Raw genomic sequence first — 18,382 nt, 5'->3', positions numbered from 1 at the left:
GATTATGTTTCACAATTCGGGAATATGTGTAGCAGATGTTATGTAGAGCACCCAATGTCAGGGGGAGCACCAGATCATCAAATATCTGAGTTTCTACCCCACATTTACAACAGCAGAGTACCCTGAGAACATTTATGTGGTGTAAGATAGCAGGGTAAAACACCATCCTTCTAGAGGAGCTTAACACTGCTCTTTGATGAGCATAACCTCAGAAAAAATGGAGGTGACAAGATAAATGGGGTTGTGGTTCTGACAGGCATGGCAGTAAACAGCTAGGAGAAATCATAGATTGTGTTTATTTATTATTAGTGTAACAAATTATCTGTTGTTTGGCTGAGGTAGCCTTTGACTTTGCATTGCAAGGAAAATCTTGAAGATTTCTCAGGCCTGAGTTTGGCTGGCTATAAATGAAATTTCCGCATCCGTACTATGCTAAGCACCATGGTAAACCGTTTCCAAAACTTACATTATTTAAGAGCTGAGGAAAGCCTGAGCCTGAGATTTGCAGTCTTGCACAGTAGAATGCTGCTCCAGAGTATTTTCCTCCAGGGCCTGCGGTACAAACCCTGCTCCTGCACCTGGATCACCTCTTCCCATTGTTTTGGTTTATTCCTGCTTAGGAACACTGAATTGGTCACTTTTAAGAGGGAATAGTGAGGATTTACCAAGGGTTAAGAAGTGCTGGTGGGATAGATTGTGTTATCCCTGCTGTAGGAGGCAGTGTGGGTGTTTCTGGGGGATGGTGGGAGGGAGGGGAGTGGGAGACAGACCAGTGTTTCTATTTGCTATTGCTTTTTGAGTTTGTTTTTTGTTGGGTTGGTTTATTTGTTTGGGGGGGTGTTTGTTTTTTGTTTTGTTTTTACTTTCTGTTGCTCCCAAATATCCCTAAGCTGCTTTTCTACCTCATACGCACAATTTCTAGAATCTAGAATTTCTAGATCCAAAACGTGTCACAGACTGTGGGAGCTCTCAGTACCATCTTCATTCAGCTCTTTCTTTAAAAATTATTTGTTTGCTGTTTGCACCTAGAGGGAAAAAAAACAAAGTCTGGGCAATTATATGGTGATCATCATCAAATAAGGGGAAACTACATAAAAATGGAGAATCTTGTGAAAAAGGAGTTATAAGGGACAACTAAGAGAATTAATTTCTTCCAGGCAGTCTGAGGACTATGATAGAAAAATCTAAAAAAAAAAAAAAAAATGTTTAGAGCCACAGGGTCAATACATATCCCCTAGCAGAATCCCTTGAGAAGAAGTTGGTGAGGCTAAACAGAAGAGAAATCAAAGTAATAAAAATGGCAAAGCTATAATTTGGAAAGCTGAAGTTGTTTTCCAAAGGAAAGAGAAGATTCTTAGAATTTTAATCTTGGCAGATTAAATATAAAACTTCAGTAAGCCAAACCACCAAAAGAAGCAGGAGTATTTAAGGAATGACTAGAAGAGAAATTTGAAAAGAAAAGTTTTGGGGTTTTTTTTAATTAAATAATGGAAGATTTGTCAGTATATTTATATGATCAGCTGAAAATCAAGGTTTACAGGGAAGCCAGATGAATTTGCTACATCCATGTTTTCTATGGCAGAGGAACTGGGATCAGTCTGTAATCAGTCATTACAGACTGATTCTCTCTTTTCTCTGGTTCTCACCAGCAAAATTTAAATGGACTGTGGAGCTGGTTGTGGACCAAACAGGCAAAATGGGCAGTAGGAAGTCAGCAGGACCAGAAGGTTTTACCCCAGCATTCAAAGGGAATTCAAGAATGAGACTGATGAATTATGAGCTGTGGCAGGAAACTTCATGCTTAAAACCACCTGGCTAGGTCAGGGCAACAGAACTTCAGGAGATTTCTCAGAATGTCCGTGTTTATAGAACTGACATCTGAGCTTCTCAAACATTAAAATTTATAAAAAGCACTAGAAACTAGAATAGACAGCTGAATAAAGGCAAATTTTTGCTGGGTTATAATTCCTTTTACAAAGGGAAAAACCTATTTTATAAACATTTTGTGCCTTTGGAGGGCACAGAAAATAGACCTTGTGGTGGCCTATTTGGTATAGAAAGGAAACATTACAGAACTTCCCAAAATTGTAAATGGTACAGAGGTAGTTGTTAAGGACTGCTAGTTCATTCTCTCTACAAATAGAAATATTTAAAAGTAAGTTAAACTAATAAGAACCAGCTTTGTTGCCAAGCAAGGACATAATTTTTCATAAAACGACTGGTAAACTTTGGGAATTTTTTCTCGATGGATATGACAGATGGTGAAAATTCACAGTAATTCAAGGGAAAACTGCCTAAGTTCATGAAAAGGCAAGTCCTTCAGGTTTACAGAGTATTTTTAAACTGTGCTTGGTATTGGAAATGCCTGAGAACTGTGCTTGGCCTGTTCCCTAGACATCTGCTTATCCCTGGTGTTGGAGATAAGGGTCTGGGCTAGCTGAACTTTTTGTCTGACTCAGTACAGCTGTTCCTTCGCTGCTAAGCACCGAGCATAGGCTGTTGTGGCTTGCTGGGACTAGATGCTAATGGAGCTAGATCCCATGGAGAGCTTGAGGATATCTCCTTTACAGTGCTAAAATTATTACCATGGAAGTACTAATGAATAATTTTCTGTGTGAGAGGAGTTTGTGTGAACTAAAGCACTCCCCTCTGTCTGAAGATAATAACACATTTGGGAAAAGAAGACAAACTTCTCTAAGTAAATAATGTTTGTCTCTTTTTCTCTTTATTGTATTACCATTTCAGAAGTTATTTTTAGATGCGAAGGAAATTGACACAAGCCATGGTGTCGAACTTAGCTCTGAAATACAAATGCTTCTAAGTTTGCAGTGTATTATTGTTAGGATATTGTTATATTATCTTGAAAGCATAAAAAATGTTATTATTCATTATGATTCAATACAGTGTGCTTCAACATCAGGGTTTTTTTACGCTGGTGGAAAAAGTAACTGAGGTACAAAAATTTTATGGGGCATTCTCCTTCCTTTGGTGCTCCTATAAACTGTTGTATATAGCAATAAATATTTACTTGCTGAGAAGACACAATTTAACAGAAGATCTTAGAAATGGCTAGTTAATAATGGTTTCTTATCTGGTTAAAAGAGGATATTTTGCTTCATCTCCCAAACTTCATGATGTTCTTACATGCATTGAAAGTCAAGAAATGCTACCTTGGTTAATGAGGGTTGGCACTGAAGTCCCTGCTTGTCATCCAAGATGCAGCACTGGTGCTTTTATCAGCTCTCTGGGTGTTGTCACTGCACCTCAAGTGCAGGAAGGAATTTCAGTTTAATGAGGCTTCTCCTTGACTGTCTCTTATATCAACAGCAAATGATTTCAAACAAGTAGTATTTGGACAAGCAAATAACTGTGAATGAGATTTTCAACTGTTTACTTAATAGAAAAAGAGGAAATGAATCAGCCACTCTTCATTTTCCTCTTTGATCCTTGTGCCAGCAAGCATTTGACCTTAACTCAGAAAATGCAGCGGCGTTACTTAGATGGGATTTCTCAGCTTATTGTAATAACAGAGACAAAGTTTCTTGTGAATGTTGGGACACAGTGAAGGAAGATTCAAAACAGTGTAAATTAGGCATGTGAACATCCATCAGTGTGGCGGCCTGAAATATCTAAGCAGTTAAAAATCAGGACTTGTCAAAGGGGGAAATAACCCTCATAATATTTGCTCATTAATTCCATGATATACCCTTCAGACCTCAACTGGTGTTGAGGATATGACCAACAGACATTATGAAAAAGGAACTGAAAATGTGGTGTGACAGCATTTACTGCCTGCTTCTTGTTTTTTGCAGTCCAAACCATTATCTCTATGTGGCACTTCAGCAAAACCTGCTATGTACAGCAGGCCATCTTAAGAAAATGTACCTTTCTTAATCCCGTAGTGGGAAAATGTAAAGCATTAAAATCAGTGGTGCTGAAGCTCTTTCTGCTGGTTTTTTCTCTGTTATTTCTGATAAATCAGTATTTTCCTCAGTGCTTGCTCCCCTGGCTGGGGATGCAACATGGTTGTAAACTGGTGTGAGGAGCCACGGTGTTGGAAACGGGTCTGAAGATGTGCCAGATGAGAAGATGCAGTTTTCCTCTGTTCTATGACATGCATAGTAACTAAGGTGTGCACATCCTATCATTATGCTTTGCTGCAGCTTTCCTATCCCCAGCAGTACTTCATTAACATTAGGAACATAGTTCCTGGCTAATCCCAGTAATTTTCAGCAGCCATTCTGATGCATCCACTTGAGCACCATATTATCTTAATACTGCTGACATTTGCATGTCTTTGAAATACATTTTTTTCCAGATACTGTTCATATAATCCATGGCAGTTTCCATCATCCTTTGTTCTTAGAGTCATGCTTTACCTAAAACTGATGAAGAAGAATAATCTACTAATTTCTCAATGGCTCCTAAAGGCTAAGAAGGAATCAACAAGGTGTAAACAGCAGCACAGGAAGCCCAAAGATTTAGCTGTTTGAATACTGACGACATAATTAGAAACATATAGAGCTAGAATTATAGTGAAACCAGGCTGTGATCGCAGCACGTGAAGCAATAACACAGAGGCAAGAGGACTGCAGTGCAGAGTTGCTCTCCAAGCCCAGAGCAGGGCCAAGAGAGAGAGAGCCTGTTTATTATCTTACATTTCTATATATTTGTGGGTCTGGTTGTGGATTGGCTTCTGGGGTTACTACTCCTCGCCTCACTGGCCAGACTAGGTGTCAATTTCAGGCTAAAAATATATAAACAAAGGACAGGAAATGAAAACAAAATGTTTGTTTATATTCCCATGCATGAAAAAAGTGAAAACTGCTCCTAACATTGTGCAGAAACTAAAGAAACTGACTCCGTCTTATGAACAAGTAGAAGGCTTTAAAAAAAACTCAGAAAAACTAGGGTGACACCAGGCCATTAAGATTTCAATATTTAATCAACAATTTTTCATGTGATTAAAATTGTTACATGCCATTTGTCATTTCAGCTGTACACTGACAGGAAAGAAAAGGGGCTTTAGGAACATCAGTAAAATATTTAAGGAAGGTATGACAATAATTCTTTATATTCACTTATCTGTATATAGTTTCTCCTCTCTTCCCTTCCCTGCTCTTATCTGAGAGTGTAGGCCTTAGCTTACGAGACTGAAAGGAAAGGGATTTGTCTTTGTAATTTGCACATCAATATATGGCACCGGTCCCAGGCAGAACAGGGGAAGGGCATATATTATCGATGTGCTCCAGCGCTGATCCAAAGTACTTGCAGCTCCAGAATTTTTAAAGAAGCTTTCAAGGCATCATTGCTTTTCTGTGAGTGGATCTCACTTCTTTCCCTGTGTGGGATTGCCTGGCCATCAGTTTGGTACTTGGCTCTGCTGGATTTCCATTCTCTGGGTGAGGGGGTAGCTTCATACTTCTGCTGCTGCCTTCCCCTACTACAGCAATAAGGGAGATGTACCTTCTAGAGGTGTCAATCCCCTTGCTTTCTTGCACAGTCTCCTAAAAACAAGGCTGTCACTTTTCTTTAATTACTGGTGTGTCATTAGGTGTGTCTTATCCATTGCCAGTGAGCTGCTGGAGGGCAGATAATAGATTGTGCATCCCCCTGAGCAGGTGCAGCATTGTGCAGTCTGCCCATATCAGGCCTTCAGTACAAGAATTCTGATACAAAACCACCGTCCTTGCTACTTTATAGGAACGGGAAAACACCTTATCTAATCTGTGGCTGAGTGCAGGCCAGACTGTGAAGTGTTGCCTACTGCTCTGTCCTTGAGCTATTGCCTGTTAGCTCACAGTGGCCATCCCTCCTGCAAGGCCTCTGTTCCCCAGCAAGTGAGGCAGGATTTATGACATAAGATTGTTTAATGTGGTTTGGGGCATTTTTGTTTGCTTGTTTCTGGTTGGGTTTTTTTTGTTGTTGTTTGTTGTTTTTTGGGGGTTGGGGGTGCGGTCCTGCTGCTGTACTGGCTTTCACCTCTCCTGCCTTTTTAGCCTCAGGAATCATTTTTGAAAGACATGTTATCCTTCTGTGGAGGACTTTTCTTTTTTTTCCTGGTTAAAATTTAAAAGGAATATAAATTATTTATAAACTGGTGACATAAAATGAACAGTATAGCCATACAAGCCATTGTTTTTTAAAGACAAGGTTTAAAAGATTTCTTATTAAAGCTGTTAGTAAACTGTAGGGGTTATAGTGTTTCCTCTGAACTTAAGATGTTTTGAGCCTCAGACTTTAAAATACATATAAAAAAGTGTTGTTATTAACTGGCTACTAAGAGTGTTCCAAAATACTTGACAGTTTGATTTGAACTACTAAAAATGCATTTAAATGTCAAGTTTTTTTCCAGATATATTGTGGGGAAAAAAAAAAAGGAAAAAGTCAGTGCCTATTCTATGACTTGATGCTGTATTTAAAAGAGGTTTATCTGTCTTCTTAATGGTATACATAAGTTTAACAGTAGTCTTCACTTCTATTTCCTCGTAAGTAGTGACCTGGCCTTGAAAATTTGGAAATATGGCAACCTCTTCCTCCTCCATTTTTTGCTTCTAGATTCATAAGTGATGGGAGACATAAATGAATTATTTCAGCCAATTTTGCCTTTCATGGATACAACTGCTTGCCTGGTGCAGAAATGTCTTGAGAAGTAATAAAGGAGTAGAAAGTACCCCAATCTGTTGTTTGGGAAGCTGGTCAGATTCAGAGAAAAAAACAAACAAAACAGAGGGGAGGATGAAATGAGACACCAGAAGTTTGAAAGCAGGTGTAGTGTATGACAGATATGGGAGAGATTTGTGTGAAATGGGATACCAGAAAGACAGGTTATAGAATGGCATCACCCTCACAAACTTTTGTTGGGTTTGCTGTTTATTTTTTTTTTTCTTTTTAGACAATCTTTTTTTTTCCATTTCTAGCCTCCCTGCTGCTTACAATAGTAGAATACAAGTGGTATTTCTGATGCAATTCACCGATAAGTTGTCCTCTGATTTCACATAAGTTCTCTTGTTGATCTGTCTCATGACTATGAGAAAGCCATTCCCCAAAATGTTGTTCACAGCAGGGCTTTTATATTTCTCTGAGAAGATTGTGAATAATACTGGAATTGGGTAAGAAGCTCCATATATATATATATATATATATATACACATATGTGTTTGGATTGGACACTTTTCAGAATATTAGTCTGATATTGCCTTGCCTTCTTGAAAGTGGCTAACAAAGGAAATGGTTCTTTGTTGGGTTTTTTCTTTTGTGGGGAGGGGGTTTATGATATGCACAGAGAGAAAAACTAGAGGTAAGTATTTTCAAAAAGTTACAATTCTAATGGCTTGATGATCAACTGGGAAAATCTCTCCAGACAGAGAGCATCAGCCTTGCGCAGTTGTGTTAAAGGGGGACCTAGACTCTAAGGGTACTAAAGGATAAAAAGAAATAGATTATCAGCCTGATGAGAGGAGATAAAAAAAAAAAAAAAAAAAAAAGGAGAATTAATGCAGAAACAGAACAGTCAACTTCCCACAGGCAAAGGTTTTAGACCTGAAAGGAACCTTAATACCAGTTGCAAGGAAATATTAGAGTGTAGATGGGAGGAAATATGATTATGAAAAATTACTCTTTTACCCTCTAACAAACTATACTTTGTAGCTTTGGGTAGAAGAATAAATATCTTTGCTTTGAAAAAGCTCTAGATTCACTTTAATCCGTTGCTGTCCCAGTCTGCTGAGGGATAAGGACTTTCAGCTGCACATTTAGTCTATCATATCAGCATGGTTAGCACCTGTAATCTAGCAAGAGTGAGAGGGCTGCCTGATTTACCCAAAGCAAGATACAGGCAGGGAGGTCTGTCACCTAAGTGTAGGTGTAAGGAACAAAGCAAAGGCTTTATCTAACTAGGACAAAAAGTAAGGAATGAAGGGTGACTGTTTTTTAGCTGGTTTGGGTGGGGTTTTTTTGCTTGCTTGCTTGCTTTCCTTTTCTACTTTTTTTTTTTTTTTTTTCCCCTCTAAGTGGTGAATATTAGCACCATTTGAGATTTGTTTGCTTCTTTATGTTTATTATTTATTCTCTTTTTTCAAAGACATAATATACTGCAGCCCTCTTCAACACTTTTTCATGTCCGTGTTGTCTTTATAGCTGTGAATTCTTGTCACATTTTTATGATATAAAAAGTTGCAGTCTATATTTAGTTGACACTTCATTTTTTAACATATTTTGGTGATTTAATTCTTGACCATTTAAAAAGCATTAGTATAGAACACCATAAATATTTTTAGGCTACATTATGTCTGCTGAGATGCTTACAAGAGAAAAGTAGAGGCAAATATAATAATAGTCAACTCAGATGTTCAAAGCTCCTTTCTTAAAAAATAAGACAACTTTGTGAAAGCTACTTAGGATATTCTTTACTAATTCTTCTGGGGAGAAAAAGACTCCATGAAGGTTACTCAGGTTTTGCAGAGCTAGAAAATTACAGAGAGTTCTTATCTCATAAAATAAAATCCATCTATCCAAGCCTTTTATGAAAGGCTAGAGACCGTGGATATTGATGTTTTTGATAGATTAAATGCTCCCAAACCAGCTCATCCCAACATGACTCCTCAGACTGAGACTTTATATAAACAAGAGCTACCCCCAGGGTTTAGACTTTCAACTGGATGATTAACTGACAAAGCTAAAAAAATCCAGTTTCTTGATACAATGGAACTAAAAGTTTCAAGTTAATGAAGCAATCATTCCCTTAGATGACTTTTAACGTTGCACCAGGTTTTCAACAGGAAACACTTTGATAAATCTTGTGATACCTTTTCCATTACTCATTTGAAGATATCCCCTAGATTGTTTTTTATGGACTTCAGAGGCTACAAGCATACCCCTGTTTGTAGAATCAAAAGGTATTGTTGGAGGGGGCTCTGCTCAAAATAATGAATTTACTTATCTTGTTATTGTTCCTCAAATTCTTCTTCCGTCTTTCTTTTTACCCACGTTGGCTACAGAATTCTGACAGGATGCTGGATGATAATATCCCCAGTGTGACTGGACATGTAAAAAGGTGGCATTGGGGTTTTTTGTTGTTGTTTTGGTTGGTCAGGGGGTTTTTTTTGAGTGTGATCTTGTGGAAATAAAAAAAAGGTTATTCTGTCCTATTATCATGGGTCAATGGGTTGTCCAGGTGTTGTCCAAGTGTTGTTTACTAAGGACTCAGCAAGGAATGCTTTGTACATGACCTTTCTGTACACAAAAATTAGAAAAGGGCAACAAAAATACATGGAGCTAAGAAGTTTCAAATGAAAATTGATTGTATTGCATAAATTAACTTTGTTCAAGAAGAAAACAATAGATAGATGTATAATTTTTAAATGAAGGGTGAGTTAACTGTTACAGTTAAATATAACAGTTTCACTAGAGAGGATTACAAGAATTATAAGAAAGCACTGAAACATCACTGTCCTTTGACTAAGCATGGAGAAAGGGAAAGAAAATTAATAAAGTTGTCTTAAAATACTCATGTGTAATTTCAAAGGCCTCAGCTAAAAAAAACCCCAAACTTTGTAGACAAATACAACTGTTGACTTTCATGTTCTGTAAACGCTTGTTGAAAAGGTAAGGCAGTGCCTAGGTGTTCTTTTCTAAACAAGCATGTGGTTTTTAATTTCTTTTTTTTTTCCAACATACTTCAGTTCACCCTTACCTTTCCCTCTGACTTGTTTTAAAAGAAAAGGTTTTCTACTCTCAAGACCAGAAAACAGTTTTGCTGTATTTACCATTTCTTTGTTCAGCTACTTGTAAGAAATGTACCACAGTACAAAACATGAATCATTGTGGAACTTCCCACCAGTGTTTTATACCTTCATTTCAATCCCATTTCATTCTGACTGGAAAAGAATACCAAATTTTGTTGTTTCTGTGTCAGGTTTTGAGGCTAACGTGAAGACAGTTAACAAACTCAGATTTCTATACTAAGAACCAGTTCCTTTTTCTAAGGCTTTCACTGAATGCACGAATGGAAGGTACAGTTTGTACAAACATCCCTGTTTGTTCTGGTTCACATAGGAATTGACAGTGTTATGGCAACTCATTAGTATTAAGAAAAATAACAAACCCCAAGAACACTGAAATTATGCAATGTATGCGATAGAGAAAGTGTGCAATATTAGAAGTGTGCATATTTGCCAGATGTTTTAGCATGTCAAAGCTAAGTATCCATTTCAAAATGTTGGGTAAGAGCAGGAACATCTGTCTGGGTCTGCACCTGTGGACATGTTTCAGTAGGATAAACTGTGGGGAGTTCACACTCGTCTGTGCCTTGTGACAGAGAGGGAAAGCTGTTTCAGTGCTTCAGCTTTGGACAGTGAGGGTACTAAGGCAATTACCAAAGAATGCCCAATGTGCTCCAAAGTTAAGATTCCTTTGCCCCTTTCTTGTGTAGGGTTTTTTGTTCTGTGCGCTCCCCCCACCCCCAGTCTGAAAATCTCAGAAGGTATCAAATTCCAAAAAACAGAGAAAAAGAGGGAGAGACATGCCTGCTAAGTACTAGGCTGTCATAACTTACAACACAGTTATAATAGGAAGGAGTGTTACTTACAATGTCCTGCAATATTCATTGCCACTTGTAGGAGACCAGTGCAAGACAGATAGAGGTAAATACCATTTTGCATGGCAGGTAGGGAGCTTCCAGAATTCATTGCTACAGGAGGCTGGGTTGACAGACACCATAAGCAGATTACAAAAGATATTTTTATAGGCAGTAGGTCTGAACAATGAGCAGGTACAAAAGAGACCAAGAGATGTAGCCTGCAGCACCCGTGACAGAATGCCTGTGATCGCTGTTGCTGACCACAGCAGCGTGATGGCCTGGGTGCGTGGGCACGTCTCCTGCTCTTAGCTCACTTCTGCCCACCCAGTGAATTGTTTAGACCAAGTGTCTCAAAGCTTCCCAGCAGTGCAGGCAGAATTTACTTCCGTGGCTGTGACAGTCGCTGCTTTAGGCACCACGGTGCCCAAGAGCAGAGGGGTGCAGGGAGAGCTGTGCCCGGCCACCGGGATGTGTTGGCTGTGGGCCTGCTGCCCAGGAATTGCTCTGCTGCTGCCACAAATACAGCACAGCACGGCTGAATATTCACTCTTGATTAGCAGCTTCCCCAGCACTCAGAGAATGCAGATCTGCCTCTCTCTAAGCCCTGGCTTTTCTGCCACACATCATTTTGCAACCACAGCTAAGTGCTCTGTATAAAGCTAGAGTTGGTGTATTACAATGTTACAGAGCTCCCTGAATAATTTATATCTACGGCTCCATTTCATACTTATTTGTTATCCTATAGGTTTTCCCCTAGGATATGCCATCTAGATTCAATTTAAAGCCTAAATTCCATAAATTACCGCTGCACAGAAGTTGCTTTAACACACCGTTTATGCAGGTAATGGTGTACATTGTAGCAGAAGTGTTTCAGTCCCCACTCCTGGGATTACAGATCCACAGTAAGCTGGTAAATGGGAAACAGTGCGGAGTTGGCCGGAAAATTGAACAAATCCACCTTAACATATCACAGCAAATCACACCTTAATGCTGGGAACTCTGTAGGGCAATGTTTCTACACCACCATGGACATCTGGATTCCCTGCTTGCATTAAACAGAAAGAAAGTGTGTACATTGTGTATGATGTCTGTGTAGATACCAGTTCATTAAAGTGAAGTTAGGAAGAGGATTAAGACATATTTATGAGAAGGCATAAATTGGGCCCATCACACCATCAGATCCTAATCCTTGCTTTTATTCTCTGAGCATATGATTTTCTGGAAAAAAACCAAACTTCGGAGAATAGCCAGTCTGAGTACTAAGTTTGACATTTTAACAGGGTGCCATCCAAAATATTACTAAAATATGCGTAAATCAATTCTATTTCAGAATATTTTTTTTTCTTTAAAGACTAATTTGAATTTTATACAAGTGCATTTCAGAAAATATCCCTCTGTTTACATGTGTTGCTTAACTCAAAAGAAAATCATGCCATTACAGCCATTAGAACTATTTTTCTGCTTATGAGGCTACATTTTAGCTAAATGTTTCTCCTTAAGTATTTAAGCTTAATTCTTTTTCTCAGCACTTATTATAGCTAATAGGCTTTAAACACCTGCTTCAAATTAGTGAAATTAAGTGTTTCTTGAGTAGGACTAGTGACTAACCTGGCAACTGCTAATTTTATAACACTGTATTATGTTTTGGTTTATTACTGAGTCATACAACTGACATGTTTGGCTAGAGATTGATATGTGGTTTGTGCTGCACAAAGCTACAAGCAAGGTAGCACTGAATCCCCAGTCTATGAATATCCTGCTGAAGTGACTGGTGTAAAAGGGACTGAGATGCTCTGTCTACTCGTTAGACAGGCAAGATTCAGTAAACCAACCTTTCATTCCCAGTTACAGGCCTGTCTTTTTGGTGATTTCCCTCATGTAAATTTGAAAGTATATCTTGTTACACACGAATAAAAGCTGTTTGGCAGTAATAAATACATCCTGCTGTCTGTTAGGCAGATCTCGTGGACTGTGGAGCTGCTTGAGAGTCTCTAGGAAGGAGTTAGGTATGCCTTGCCAGTGGGAAGATGTGTGTGAACCTTCAGCACTGTCAGTTCCCTTCTCTGTGGTACCCTCACCTTGCCTAGGGGGTTATCACTGCCAGGGCATTGCCTTTGGCCTGTTTGATGGGAGCGCGTCAGGCAAAAGAGGAAAGGTTTCACAAGGGAAGAAGACAATCCAGGATTTCAAGTTAAATCTTACATTGCTTGCGATAACATGTGAAGCAATGAATTATTTAAGGGAAGGATGAAGTAAAGGTGGGGAAAGGGATGTCTGTGACACAATGCAGCAAGAGAAACGTGTTTAGGTTTTGTGTAACAGGTGCTACTCTGGGACTGATACGCCTGGTTCATGAAAAATACTCAGTGCATTCAAGTTCACTCGTGAATATGAATGGTCTAAGTAATTTAAGCATCCATTTACAAAACACTTCTACCCACATCATCCTATCTGCACTTACCTTGCCAAGTTTCTGTGGGCCCTGAAACCTCACAAGGATTTTTTTTTTTTTTTTTTTTTTTTTTTTTTTTTTTTTTTTTTTTTTTTAAATTTAGGAAAGATCTTGGCCTGTTGTAGTACCATTCTGCTTCCGGTTTTATTTATCTTCTTTCTTATTTCTCTGCTTGTTCTTTCACTTTCGTTGGCAGCTCACATCCAGGATGGCAAGGTTGTAACAGTGACAGATCATTAGATGCAGTAATTCAAATATTCTTGGGGTGGTAGGTGACTATTCCTAAGTTGCTGATGCTGCTATTTGTGATGTACATGTTGCATATACGTGTTTCACATGTCTAAATAAATGCCTTACTCTGATCCAACAGGCCGGAACCAGTACTGTGGACAAAGGACGGTGGAGAACTGCCAGATCCAGAGAGAATGGTTGTCAATGGCAGGGTTCTAAGCATCAGCTTCTTAAACAAAACAGACAATGGCACATACCGATGTGAAGCAAAAAATCCCATTGGCCGAAACAGCACAGAATATGTCCTGATAGTACATGGTGAGTGTGCTCTCCTTAGCGCATTCTATCCAGATTTAACACTTTCAGCTGATACAATCAGGTGCCTATGGTTGTTATGGAAAGAATTGCAAGAAAATTTGGAAGTGTAATTGCGCTTTTATTGATGCTGTCGTCTAGTTGTGGGGAGTGTGTTGTCTTTCTTTTATTGGCATGCTTCTCTTCTTACAGTTTAAACAAATATTCACTTATGCTGTGAACTTTTTGCTGAGTAAGCACCTGTTTTGCAGTGTGTGGGTAACTGTTTCAAATACTTCCCTCAGGCCCAGCTGTTAAGATAAAGCTGGTTACAAAAGGATATATGAAGAGAAATATCAGACAGATGTGTGCTTGAGGATTTCTGCTTAGCTTTTTAGAGACCACCAAAGACAGGACATGGGATACTTCACACAAGTTACAGCCTGCTACTGGGAAAATTAATCTCATCCAAGTTAGCTGATATCACCTGGCCCATCCTTACAGTCAGACCTCAAAGCTGTGTCATGTCCTGAATGCGTTATACTACTTCCAATAAAATGGAAATATAGGAAGGTTCACTTTAAATTTCAGTTGTTGCTTTTTGGGTTTGTTGGTTTTTTGTTTGGGTTGTTTTTTGGTTGTTTTTTTTTTTTTTTCCCCCAAGTAAATTAGGAAACAATATGTGTCATGTGAAAAAACTAGCCGCCTTCTACATTGCTCATGAAATAGATTAATATAACTCAGCTGTAGGGGAATCTATGATATAAAATTAGCATTTGCCTTCAATACAGCCTGGCAATTTGGATCTAGGAGTCTCAAAACATGATGTTGTCTTATCACAGGTAATTCCTGGAAGGTTATGATTTCCATAATTTCAATTTTAATAGAACATAGAGGCAGAACTTTAGTTCATTATGGTACTTTTTTCCCCCTCTATTTTTTAATGCAATTTCTTGTAAGTACGGCAAAATAAAATGAAAAAAAATCTATTGCAAGTTTTAGTCTTTAAATAGACAAGAGAGTTATGCAGATTTTATTTGCTCGTGATGAACTCAGTTACAACAAGTATATATTTCCTTGGTGGTTGTAAGATATCTGAAACATTTTTCACTACAGGTTTACCTCCCTCTAGGTATTTGGCATAAAACTTCTAGTAAGTGCTGCTTTCAGTAATGAGAGATTTATTGGCACTGTTGATGAAATGTCATCTATCAAAAGAAACACTTAAGTTGCTTTTCATTTTTCTTAAAGTTCACCATTAGTTTATGTAGGATTAGTGACACAAATAAGAAGGAGATCTTTGCATGAGGAACACAGAGCCTGTACTGCTGCGTGAGTATTTCTCTGTTAAAGACAAACAGAAAAACTAAACCCTCTAACCTCTATTTACATTGGCTGCTGCAAGAAGAGGAAAAGAAAAAATAAGTCTTTTGCATCCCAGAGGCGGTGGTGTTGTGGTTGTTGGCTGCAGGCACAAAGTGCTCTGCCTTTGATGAGGTAATGGCTTCTGCACTTACCATATGTTGAAACTTCTGTCATTTGTGTTTTCTGCCCAATTTATTTATGTGATTATTTCTGAATATACGGCCTTTTATAATGGGGAATCTTTTTCCATCAGCACTCTATCAAAGAATATTTCACCATTCCCACTCTCGCACAGTGGTATGTCCCCTGTTGATCTGATTATCTTACATCAACTTCCTGGCGGTCTGTAAAATCACTCTTTATCAGGGAGGCATTCTATTATGTTTGGCAGCACATTAGGCATGTTATCAGGTTTAGCTTGCTCATTGCTGACCTTTTCTGTTATGAGTACCCGAGTTTTCCTAATTGCATTTCTGCGATTCCGGCGCTGGAACTAGAGAAGGTAAATGTCAGGTGCTTGCCAGGTTTCTGAAACAATCAGAGTTATGTGACAGAGCATGAGATGCTGTTTAGTACTTAACAACTTACTGGGGTTCAGAGTTGTAAGGTTTATTTTAAGTACAAAGGAGACTGACACAATTATTTTATCAAGTGTGGCAGAATCAGTTGTATAGATAAATTTAAGCAGCCTTACCCCTTCTTTAGCTCATTACATTCATGAATGTCTCTAGTGAACCATAATCCTCCTAAAATTATACAATATTTTTTTTCTCTCTCTGGGGGCTAGAAAACCTACTTTTTATCATTTTCTGAGATGCATCCTTCTGTTTAATAGAGGATTTTTTTTTTTTTTTTTAAGTTTTCCTAAATATATCTGGAACCATCCTTTGATTTCTCATCCCTTCCCCTGTGCTTAACATGTTGATTAATTTTTTGTCCTACTCCTTTGCTGGAGCTCATTAATCATATGACTTCTTACCTTGAATATCAGGTTTATAAGACAGGGGACATGCCAAATTTCCCACACGAGCTTGTTTGAGGAAACAGGGGATATCAGTGGAAGGTCTCCTCTGCAGAGGCAGGGAAGGGCAACACAATTCACAGCTTTCTTTTTCTTATATGTACTGTGGTTTCCATACATTTTATTCCTTTCTTTTTTCACTTTGACAGATTTTTATCTCTTTTTGTGTGTTAGTGGTGTAAGAGCTTCATCTAGATTCTCTCCTTTTTTTTTCTCCCCCTGAGAAATTCCCCTATCTTGTGTCTACTGATCTACTAATTCTCTCAGTTTTTTTAAGTTATCTTTGCAATCTTATCTTTCAGAGAAGATTTAGGTAGCTTTAGTGTAGAGAGAACATTGGCTGAAAATGGAAAATACAGTTTACCATAACTAGAGATTAGATGCAAGCAAAGTATTTACGCATATCAATTATACAAACCAAGCAAAGAGTGTCTCATGCCTTTAACTAGAGTGACCTAAACCAAAAATTGTACAGAAGAGTAGTATTTTTTCCACTGTGAGTGGGGATGAGGATGTAATACTGCTTTGATGTTACGTGATGGCAGAAAAAAAAAAAAAATGCATCTGTAAGCAGATGAATGGAAATGTGCCCAATACAATTAGTATCTGATAACATAAAAATTATTTTTAGAATTTTTTTGTATAATTAAATAAACCAGACTTCAGAGAAATTGAATCTATTTGAATAAGGTTAAAGGCTTGGGCTATTAAATATGCTCATGCTGCTTTGCTGAATCAACGTGACTGTTAATTTAATTTTTCTTAACATTTATTGTTAATAATAAATGTCAGAAAGTACTCTGTGAAGCAGGAAGGTGGGTACAAAGTCAGAGTTTATAGGCAGAAGCACAAAGGCAAGACATGTAGTTTGCTCAAACATTTGTTTCATGCAGTAACAAAGACACAGGCTTTAATGCCCATAGCTGTTGTCATTTCTGTATTCTAATTGGCAAGCTTAGTGCTTTAGAAGTGCACATTCTGGCTAGATATATTACAGCCTTTCTTTGGTAATGGGCCCCAGGCAATTTTCACTCTCTGCCAATTTATTAAGAATTTTTGTTTACCTTTGTCCAAATACTCGTCATTAATCACCCGCAAACAGAGCAAACTGTCAAACTCGTGTTGCTCAACCCAAAAACACAGACTCTGCTTGCAGAGCTCCGGTAATAACTGCAGTGATTTAGCTGGAGTCAAGGAAGGAGAGGTGTTCCATCATAATCAACCTGAAGACACAGCTGCTGTGTTTGGAGGAGTAGTTCACAACCTCTGGGTGTCACTGCCAAAGACTCACTTCAACACCACCTTGGAGTGAGTGACAGAACATCGTTGAGAAACCTCCTTAATGGAAACAGCAGCAGCTGATCATTTCCAGCCCTATTAGAAACAGACTACCTTGGTGAAATATTCTGATCTGCCAGTCTACAGCCAGGCATTAAATTAATTGAAATATTCAGAGCTATAATGTGTTGTGCAGCAATTGTCTAGGAGAGCAGTATGGAAATGAATGTGAATCAGGAGCTGTGGATGGTCAAGGCTGTTCTTACTGCCCAAATTTTACCTAGGAGAGCATTTGAGCCACTTACTAAGGATCTCAAGGGAATGAAACGTGGCATGACATATTCCTTTGCCTTCAGCCTCTCAATTTTGTATTTTTTTCTTGGGCAAGCTATTTTTTGCAAATAAAGGCAACTGAAAGACCAAGTTACAACCTCATTAGTGTTTTGAAATGTGCTTTCGAACAGAAGATCTCCTACAATGTGAAAGACCAGAAGTCCCACTGCACCTTTCCTAACTATAGCATTATTTATATTCCACCTCCTTGTCCAGTCCCATTTCAAAACATTTGTCATCTTAGCTTCCACAGTAACCTGTGGCAACAGGATTCTGAATTTAGTTATGTGCTTTGAGGGAAAAGTATTCTCATTTGTTTGTTTAAGCCTGATGCTTGATCTCTTCACTTTCCAACCTTTCAATCTGTTCGGCCTCTTTTGCTGTTTGTGCTGGAAGTTTGCATTTAAAATTACATTTGCTGCTTCCCTTCAGTAAATTCTAAAGTATTTCCACATTGGTCTCCACTTCTCATTAACTGTGATCTTAAACTCTGCATTTCCTGGAATTCTCTCCCATGTATCGATTCTCCTTCTTTCATGGTCTCTTTCCCCCCCTTTTTTCTTTGTTTTTTGTTCTAGTTCTAAATCTCTGTGACTGACTGTTCTCCATATCTGGAACAGCACTATGCCAAATCTGCACCAGACACCTTTGTTTATTAAATCCTTCCTCTAAATATATTTGTAGAGATTCACCCTCTGTGCCCAACAATAATTCCAGCACCATGCACTTGTACGTCTGTAGAAGTGGGGTTTTTTAGTTTTTTTTGTTTTTTTTTAAATTGGTGGAAACTCTGTGGAATCCAAAACACATTAAATTAAACAAACTCTTC

General features: G+C 38.3%; 1 protein-coding gene across 5 annotated transcripts in view; it reads left to right on the top strand.

Moving 5' to 3' along the window:
• CADM2 (cell adhesion molecule 2) overlaps positions 1-18,382 on the top strand; it is a 582,226-nt gene that overhangs the window by 500,284 nt on the left and 63,560 nt on the right. For all 5 annotated transcript variants that reach the window (XM_040055583.2, XM_040055580.2, XM_040055581.2 and 2 more), the window contains one exon: positions 13,402-13,580. In XM_040055583.2, the coding sequence (XP_039911517.1) occupies positions 13,402-13,580 (179 nt within the window). The remainder of the gene's footprint in view (positions 1-13,401; positions 13,581-18,382) is intronic.

Source organism: Hirundo rustica, chromosome 2 (assembly GCF_015227805.2).
Source record: "Hirundo rustica isolate bHirRus1 chromosome 2, bHirRus1.pri.v3, whole genome shotgun sequence".
Lineage (NCBI taxonomy): Eukaryota > Metazoa > Chordata > Aves > Passeriformes > Hirundinidae > Hirundo > Hirundo rustica.
This window is presented reverse-complemented; position numbering and strand designations above follow the sequence as displayed.